Below are 9,939 nucleotides of genomic sequence, written 5' to 3' on the forward strand. Positions count from 1 at the left end.
AGTTTGACACGCAATCCAGGCAGATGTTTAAATTTTGCTAGTCGCATTTTCTTACACACAACGGCGCATGCCCTTAAATTTGCAAGTGGCTATGCTGACGCGAGCAATAATTAGCACATTTCAAGAATTTGGACTCAACCAAAAAGTCTAAGATTTTGAGACCACTTTAAACATTGAGAATTTAAATAAGTGAATCTAATATTGGCTTCTGGCTCAACATAATCTTGACCAAGATTCTAGAGTCCAAAAAAAAGATTCAATGTTACATATCCACTCATTCAAATTCTCTTACAATTTCTTACCTTTTTTTTCTCCCGATAATGAAAAAATACGTTATAAACAGTAAATATACTCCTAAATATTCTTAAAAAATTAGTTGCAAAATGGTGGAAACCGTGGTATTTTTTTTTTTGGGAAAATTGAAGAAAATAGAGGTTCATACAAAGAATGCTTTTCTTAAGCCGCTTTTACACGATCAAATTTTATATAGTATATGATCGTAGAAATGTGATCCTGTAACATACGTTATATGATAAAATTTTCTATGATCTTAATGTATATTTTAAATTTTTAAAAATAGAACACGCAGATATACCGGTTACAAAATCTCCAGAGGGAGGGACAATTATTTAGTAAGAATTAACGGAGGTAAATGTCCTCAGTGGCAATTAGCTAGAAGGATGCCTACTAGGTAAATGTTTTTAAATCCTTGATTTTTTACATTTACTGTTGCGTTTATTCAACCTCATTCCCAGGGCTTGTTAGGCTTTTTAAATATAAAAAGCCTAACAAGCCCTGGTAACGAGGTTCATTTTCCATCGTGATGGTGATCTTGCATCAACAACAACAAACTTCGTATAGTAATTATTATTATTATTATTATTTTTGATATATACATTATAGCTAGTTATATTATATCTTTGTAATCTTAAAAACATCTTTCTATAAATTTGTTTTAAAAACTTGATTATCTACATAAAAAAATTTCTTAGATCAGAGTAATCATCATAAAAATTTAAAAGAACGAACAACAAAATCATCAAACAAAAAACAACACCTATTAAAACAATTAACGGCGTTCGGTTACCGTGACTTTTTTTATCCAATACTCCACAAGACTCGCGCTACAAGTCGTAAACCCGAGGTTGAAACCTAACAGTCAAATATTTTACTGCCTGTAGCGGGAATCTAACTGCTTTTCCGACATATGTAGCGACTTCGAACGATGTATTGAAGCGAGCAACAGAGAAGTAAGGTTTTAGTAGCAATTCTATCACTTCAACACCTTTTTTTGCGAACTTACGAATTCTCTTTTTGGAATGGTCCAACAATGCCGATAAAAGTTAACATTTGCCTCTAATTTTGAAATAATAAGGCATCTTCTTTACTTAATCTGAAAGAGGCGCACAAGTAAAATTTGCTCCCCCACAAAAAAATTATTTCCTAAAATAAAAAACAAATTTAAAAATTTAATATAAACTAAAAACCAAAAACAAAAATATAAAAACACATAGCAAGAATAACAGCAAGATTTTTTTTGAAAACAACAACAAATAAAAACAGCTTTTGACGCGTTGCGCCATCTACCATCTTTCTTTAAACCTTGCGTATTTTGTGTTTAGGGAATGTTAAGAACACTACAACCTATTCTACACGGCGGCAGCTTTCCTTTGATTTAAGTAATATTTTTTACATCGCAGAAAATTTGAAAAATGGAAACGAGAGGGCAGAATGTGGTCGCAGTAAAAAATGGCTACTTTCCATTGCAAACATTTCCTTCTCCTAAAGTAGTCTGCTGGAACCGCAAACTATACAAATCTTAAGCTCCGTCTAAAAATCGCCATAAATACTTGATCTCATGTAACAGACTCACAAAAATTTCAACTTTTAGGGTGGCGGTGATGTATGCCATACGGGTGTAAATGGTACACAAAATATTCCATAACATACATTTTGTTTGGCGTAATGTAATGAAATGCAATCGTGTGGTCCGAACAGCACTCCGGTCCTGATTGTAAAGGCCATTTATTATATTTATGTAACCAATTATCTTTTGGTATAGCACCCGGTAAAATATGATAGTCCGGTGCAAATGGATGAAATGTTTCACGTCCGAGTGCATCCCTGGTGTCGCCCGGATGTATTCCTACAGCTGCTAAACACACACCAACTTCTGCATCTTCAGCAAATGATTTTAACTTACACTTGCTTGGATCCTTTATAATACGATTAAAGCTTTTCAAAGTCGCTTTACTAAACACATAACCTGCTCCGCCACTATTGTAACCTCCGAAAGGTACAAAATGGCGGCCAAAGTAGTGCGGTTGGGAAGAATTATATTTGGAGACGAAGTATCTTAAATTTTCCAGAATGATGAACGAATCGTCGTCCGCTTTGATAAACCAATCTGCGTCGTTCATGTGATGTTTGTAGATGTAACTCCACGCAGCTCGTGTTTTTAACCATAAATTCTCACGACCTGGTACAAAATGAAGTTATTGATGAGTGACAAAACATGATATTTAGAGAAGCATGCTCACTATGATAAGAGTAAAACACAATCCAAAAGTTAAGCATTATACTTCATTACAACTAAAAGCTTGAAACGCCACGCTGACAACAGGCCTCACTAGCAACAAAAGAGCGACACGGGTGGTAACCAGGATGATCACAGGTAAAAAATTTTTTTACAATTTTCGGTAATTTCTGTAGAATTTAGGAAGTTTAGAAGCAAACGCTAAAGAACGCATAAAAACCATTTTGTATCTCATGAGATTTTGACAAAATGTAAGAAAAAAATAAACTGCTACTAATAATCAAACCTCACATACAGTTTTTTATTTTCAAAAAATGATAAAAAAATTTTGCATGAATATTTTAGGCTGTTTGAGGAGGGTCCCTATTTTCGTAGGTGATTTAGATTTTAGGTGTGACCACGCCTGCTAATATGCTTTCTGTTCGATAATGAAACAATTAAATGCTTGTAAAAAAAAACACAACACAGGTTACTTTCACATATACCTAATGACAGACTATAATATGGACGTGGGACGTAATTTGTTTTTCCTTTAGTTTAAAATTTCATCTTTAAACGTATATCAAACAAATAATCGTGCTGCCATAGCAAACGAGAACAGAAACTGACTGGAAGGTATTTGAATTTGAATTTAAGCATTTTTATAGTGCCTAGTCAAGTCATATATTAGCACGCAATGAAACACAAGATTACAGATCTACGACAAAACCCACAGTTGAACTTGGAGTAGAGAAATCATGCGCATTTTGAGACAGGTTCCATTTCTTAAAAAAATATCAATTTTTCTGCATAAAGGTAGGTTTTTAAAAAAAACATTCTTGGCAATTATGCAGAATAAACGTTGTCGATACTCATGCATCTTTTAAAAAATGAAAAAAATTCCTGTTTCTGGAAACGAAGTTGTTACCTTCTGGTACATCCAATCCAACTGCTGGGAAATCTTTATCTTCCACTGAACTGATGAACACGAGTACGTTACATCTTTTACCCCACGTGTCTTTCACAGCTTGACCTTTTGTCCTCAAACTTTTAGGTTGCGTCATAACCCAACATAAAACTCGAATTTCATTGGCTAACTGTTTCGCTATTTTATCACCGCCCTTACGATGCAAGCTATCCAAATCATTAAAAATGATCGGTTTATGCGGGGCTTTGTTGGAAATTTGCGGTAAGTTTTCATGATGATCAGAAAGATCTTCAGACTTAAATTCAATATTATGTTCTGTTATCAATGGATTATTTGGTGCATTGGTTACACCGTAACAAGATCTATAAGCTACAATAAATTCAGTGTATATTATCGTAAACAAAATACCGACTGAACAACCAAGCAAAAACGATAAATAGAACTCTCGACGCTGTTGGGTCATGTTTCGTCATCTACTTTGCTATTTTCTCTTGTGTAATCTAAAAGACATAATCTGAAATTTTATGTATACTTTTTTGAACAGTAAAAGAGAAAATAACAATCCAACAGTTTTAAATATAATTAACTTCAACAACTCTCTAAAGAAATTGAAATTATTTCCTCGCAGTAATTTCATTCTCCCGCTCTGAGTGTCACGTGGTACAACGTTTGGGTTGAGGGAAAACACGGACGTTTCATGGTCAAACTCTCACAAAAAAAGCTTTGATTAAAAAAGAACAACAAGTATCTGAATTAAAGTAAAGCTGAACTAGCAAAAACTCATCTAAAACTACACAATATGTCAGGTTTGAAGTTAGAAAAGAAAGATTGTGTGAAAAATTCAACCCCTATTTATAAAAAGGTGACCGGTGAACAGCTTGTTTTTCCTCAATCATATTGGCTACCCTGAAAAATACAGACCTGTAATTGGTTTAAAAGTATCACGTGACTTTTGCCAACTGGGAGAATTTAGAGTTTTTAAAACAGCATAGGGCATCCCAGATTTTTAAACTGTAATATTTTAAAGAAAGAAATACAGAACAACACCACTAAAAATAAAACGTTGAAATAAAAAAATAAAAAAAAAAAAATTGAAAAAGAATAACTTCATTAAGTGAGCAATAATTTATTCTTCACATGAAATAAATTTGAAGTCAATTAAACCATTTCTTGAAAATACTTTCAATAAAAATTTAAAATCTTGAGAAATACACACACACTCCAACAACTACAGGAAAATGTGAATTTAATTTAACAATTCCATTTATAACATTAAAGTGCAAATCCTTTTCGCTTCACTTAAATGTGTTATAAACTTAAAAATATTTATTGTAACAAAAAGACTAACTAACACAAGAATGTAAAATCCACAAAAGTTTTAAAATAAATAAGAAAAACAATGACTTCAACAGCTGCTCTTGAATAAGAAAATAGATTCAATTCTTTGTTCATATGTGATATTCTTTCAGTGTCAAAATAATTCAAAGGTTTGTAAATGCGGAATCGTTTTAAAAGTTTTTAATTTTAAATTTTTTATGGCTAGCCTTATAAATATCGAAGAATATACTCTGTCTATTATTTCCAGGAGGGGTCATGGGTTAGATGGGGAGTCCTTGAGTAGCTAATGCTCATTTTAAGCTACGCAGACTCAATTAGGATCTGCACTCTACCAGACAGCTCCCTACAACATCCAATAACGCACACAGTGTGGCTTGGGTTAACACAGGGGCAGGGAAAATACCTGGTCGTTTAAAAAATTAGGTTAAATAAACTTTACGCACTTGTTATTGTGGAAAATCAAGAAACAACCAGAAACACTTTTTCTTGGATTTTTTTTTAATGATCGAAAATGCTAATACACGTTTTTTTTATAAGAACTTAGTTTATAAGAACACAAGCTTCAGAGGTCCAACATTTAGAACATGTTAAGGACATTTAAGGCTTTATGAATAACAACATGAAATACTGAAATGCTCCTTTAAACTTAAATGATAAATATTAGGAAAATTAAGAACAATTTTAGAACAATTTTAGTCTTTATTCAAGATGAGTGTTCTTATAAAAACGTGGACCCTTAAGGGTTTGAAGGCCCTAATACTTTCCTATAAAAAAAGTGCAAAACATAAATAAAATAGTTAAATAACAAAAAATAGCAAAAAAATATATAATGAATATAATTAAAAAACAAATTACACCGAGCAACAGTAGGCATAACTAGGCATAATTAAATAATTGTGATAAAAAAATAAACACAGAATACGAAAGTATATAATGATAAATTTGTCAATTTAAGTAAATAATGAATATATTATATACACAAACTATATATACAAAGTAGAAAATAACTTTAAATAAAAATACAAATTTAAATAAAAAAAAATATATATAAAAAAAAAATATTTAAAGTAACCAAGAAATTACAAAGTATAATTTCCTAAAGTGTTTGCCTAAACTATTCTATAGAATAGTTGCAAATGTTGCAAAAGGTTATTTAATCATGAACATGATGGATCCCGTAGGCGTGTAAGTGGTACACGAAATATTCCACAGCATACATTCTATTCGGTGTTATGTAATGAAAAGCAATAGAATGATCCGAACAGCAATCTGGTCCTGTTATTACCTCCCACTTACTCCAACGATGTATCCAGTTGTCTTTTGGTATTACTCCAGGGATCAAGTGATGCTCCGGTGGAAACGGATGAAATGTTTCTCGACCTAACTCATCTCTAGTATCATCCGGGTGGACTCCAACCGCGGCTAGACACTTCCCGACTTCCATGTCTTCAGCCTGCGACACTAACACGCACTTAGACGGGTCTTTCATTATACGCACAAATCTCCGCAATGTTTCTTTGCTGTAAACATAGCCAGCACCTCCACTATTATAACCACCAAAAGGTGTGAAGTGACGACCAAAATAGTAAGGCTTACTTGAGTTATATGAGGATAAAAAGAATCTTAAGTTCTCCAGGATGATAAATGAGTCATCGTCTGCTTTAAGAAACCAATCTGCATCATTGTAGTATTTATCATACACATATTTCCATGCCGCTTTTGTCTTGAGCCACAAATTCTTACGTCCTAAGTAAAGATTACAATGCTATTGTTTGCAATAACATCAATGTGCCTAACATTTTTTTAATATTGATAGAAGTTGTTACAAGCTGGTTCTTCAGTAACTCTTGTATAAAAAGGACCCATGTACTGGCGTGTTTGTGTCTAAAGACTTTTTAAACCTTGGTTTTCAGGTTTGCAGTTAAAAATAGAAATTGGAAAGCAATATATCCCCTTAAACAATAGAATGTTAGTAAAAATGATGACCTTAATACAAATATGCCACATTTACTGTTCAAAGGACTTTGAAAGGAAACTTTACACATAGGACAATGATTTTTCCTCTTTTTAAGCGCTATTAAGCGATACATTCTATAAGTAATAATTTTTCTTTATATACGAAGACATTTCTAAAAAGAAATTCAATGAAAACTCGAAATCTTGAGAAATACATACACACACTCTAATAGCTATAGATGAAAATGCGAATTTGATTTAACAATGTGACACCAAAGTGGACAGTTTTTCAAATAACTTTTTTCTGTTTTTTTTAAAATATATTGACAAGAATCTTAATGTGGAAAAACTACATTTTCAGAGCAATCTTTCTCTCCCCTCTCACTAGCTGTGCAAGTTAACCGTCATTGTTAGAAACTTATTGTGTAATGCTGTTTTGTTGTATTGTATAAAGAAATACTTTTTTTTATCGAATCATAACTGTAACATTTTACAGCTGTATTACAGAATGTCCACAGGGTTGCAAACACCTGGGTTTATTGCCAAAGAATTGGAGGCTGTCAAGAAGTGGTTTGAAATTATTTGCTCTTTTAGCTACAATTATAAACGGATATTATCAAAGGGTTAAACAACTTTTCCCTCACTTGACATGCCAAGACATACCTTTGACATTGTTTACCATCGAGATATCATGGCTTTGCGTTGTCATTCCATGTATGCAGTTATTATGCACTATTTCGTGTTTCTGTGGAGGTGTGTGAGTGTATTATACACTCATACACCTCCACACACCTTTTCTTTAGTGGCTTGTATCATGACTAGTAGCCCGTGGAAAGTGCAGAAGAATATATAGTCCTCAAGCATGCTTAATTTGACATTTTAAAATTACATGAAAAGTTTAATTTCTTTCCTGCTTCAAAAATAGATTTAATTTAAATTACAAAAAGCTCTTACTTAATTTTTTCTCTTGAAATTATTATCTGAGAAATGAATTTTACAAACTTTCTACAACACGCAAAGAAATAATACCTTCTGGGACATTTAGTCCAACTGCTGGAAACTTCTTGTCTGCTTCTGAGCTAAAAAACACAAGAATATTGCATCTTCTACCCCAGGTATCTTTCACTGCTCGTGCCTTAGTATATAGTGTTTTTGGTTGTGTCATGACCCAACACAAAACACGAACACTTTTTGATAATTCTCTAGCAACAACGTCGCCATTTTTATGGTGTAAAGAATCCATATCATTGAATATTATCGGCTCATGTGGTTTATCATTTGGAATTAGAGGAAGAGAAGTTGAATCCTCATCATGTTGATTGTACAAAACTACGTGTTGGGAAATAGACACCAGTTCTTTAAACAAAACAGTCAACAACACACCAAAGGAAATACCCAGTATAAATGAAAGACGAATTTCGCGATAAATCATGCTGAAATTTCGTAGCACAATTAAATTTTCAATCTAAAAATAAGTATAATAATTTACCATTTCTTGCTAACCAGTGTGAAAATCTACTTCATTGCAGACAAACACTAACAATAGCAATACATTTTCATGACATAAGATTCTGTGTATATTGTAATTTTTACTGCCACCTCTGATGTAGAGGTTAAATTCAAGAATGGTGGCGATTTTAGAGGTTTCTTGTTGATGTTGTAAACCTGTGTTCTTAATACTGTGGCTTTAAAATTATAGGATGCAAAATTATATTTTGCTTTTCCTTTGAAATAAACAAAAAAAGTATATCTTATTTGCTAACTTTATGGATGTTACTGCACAACATCAATGCAGTTGGACTGACATCAATACAATAAATATGTGAAGCCATTGCATTTTACTTTTGAGGTCAAATAACTACAGACCATATGGGCCCATAATGGAACCAATTTCCTAAAGCTGGGTTGATCCACTTGGCTTGAAACTGACAGGTTAATGATGTTATTAAAAAACCCATATATCTTTAACTGTTTGTCAAAAGCACATGATCCTTCTTGAATAGTGTTTCAAGTTCTACATAAAAGAGGCAATGGGTAAACTAATTTCTTAATTTTTGTTCTTTGTATATATGGCCATGGGCTAGGGAACTAGCGCAAAGAAGATATTTTCATGAAATGTTTTCTTTGGGCAACAATTTATTTTACTACTAGTCGATAAAGCCCGTGGAAAAATCCACCGAGGCAGGATAAATATGAAAAAGAAGCGTCATTTGAATTTTGATGAAGTCAGCAACCCATCCACAAAAAAAAGAACCTTGTTTTCACGTTGCCTCTATTGTGTAGAGCTGAAACTGCTGATCAGTAAAATTTATATGATCATGTGCTATTGACGAAAGGTTAAGAAGATATAAAGGTTTAAAAATTTTGCTGAGGTCAGCAATGATGGCTCGTGAAAACACAAAAAATATTTTTTAGAAATTTATATACCTGTTACATTCCGTATAGATCTTGAAACACTGATCAAGAAAATGTATAGGATCATGTACTTTTGACAAACGGTTGCAGAGATATTAGGGTTTAAAGGTTTTGTGATGACGTCATCAACCTGTTGATTCCGAAACGGATTCGGGGACCTAGGGTTGGGAAACTTACCCAAATTGGTCCCAGGTGGTCCCTAGTTACCCACGCGATGGAAAATCATTGACGTCACCACCTCATTTCCAAGTTATTTGGCCTCAAAGTTTTAGGTGCACTGCATGGCTACATTAATTTAATATGTAGGACATTGACATTAAAGTAGTGTTATTGACATCGCGCTGTAACGTCAGAAAATTTAACATATTAGACATGCATTTTTCAGCTAGATCAAAGGAAAATGAAGACATCCACTTTGTCTGTCACAGAGACACGGAACTGGCGTATTATTGTAGAGATTTTTTGTTCCTGTGAAGTCATTGCATAGATAATTTGGAAATGTGTAGAAATAACTGGCCTCAACTAGGATTATGTAGGGTAAACAGCTACAGTTAACATTTGAAATAATAGGCTTTTATATGCTGCTGCATTAGCCTAGCTATTTTATCAGCTAAAGGTGCTCATTATTTACAAGAATAATATTGCTTTTTATCAAAAAATATTTTCTAAATATTATTACTCACTTAAGACACTACAAATGGAGACTAGGATGCCAACTCAATAAAGAATATTGTGAGTTATCCATTTAGTCAAATTTTCTTAGTTTTCATGAAAAAAGAGCAAAGTA

The 9,939-nt window shown here is 32.9% G+C and overlaps 1 protein-coding gene across 1 annotated transcript; it reads right to left on the reverse strand.

Annotated features, from left to right (window-relative positions):
• Positions 1 to 852: 852 nt before the first annotated feature.
• Positions 853 to 8,232, reverse strand: LOC130613500 (uncharacterized). Its single transcript, XM_057434834.1, has 10 exons — positions 7,767 to 8,232; positions 5,936 to 6,527; positions 5,637 to 5,657; positions 5,542 to 5,545; positions 5,225 to 5,295; positions 4,792 to 4,860; positions 4,365 to 4,402; positions 4,012 to 4,151; positions 3,444 to 3,912; positions 853 to 2,479 (listed from the first exon to the last, which is right to left on the reverse strand). Exons 1-10 carry the CDS (start codon positions 8,167 to 8,169, stop codon positions 1,881 to 1,883), a joined length of 2,406 nt encoding a protein of 801 aa, XP_057290817.1. The 5' UTR covers positions 8,170 to 8,232; the 3' UTR covers positions 853 to 1,880.
• Positions 8,233 to 9,939: the final 1,707 nt, after the last annotated feature.

This window comes from Hydractinia symbiolongicarpus, chromosome 11, assembly GCF_029227915.1.
Source record: "Hydractinia symbiolongicarpus strain clone_291-10 chromosome 11, HSymV2.1, whole genome shotgun sequence".
NCBI lineage: Eukaryota > Metazoa > Cnidaria > Hydrozoa > Anthoathecata > Hydractiniidae > Hydractinia > Hydractinia symbiolongicarpus.

Coding starts and splice junctions, on each gene's coding strand:
- LOC130613500 (XM_057434834.1), bottom strand. CDS start 8,169: ATGATTTATCGCGAAATTCGTCTTTCATTTATACTGGGTATTTCCTTT. Junction 4,152..4,364: donor TACTTTTAAACCAATTACAG/GTCTGTATTTTT, acceptor TTTTTTTGTGAG/AGTTTGACCATGAAACGTCC. Junction 3,913..4,011: donor AGTTAATTATATTTAAAACT/GTTGGATTGTTA, acceptor CAAAGTAGATGA/CGAAACATGACCCAACAGCG.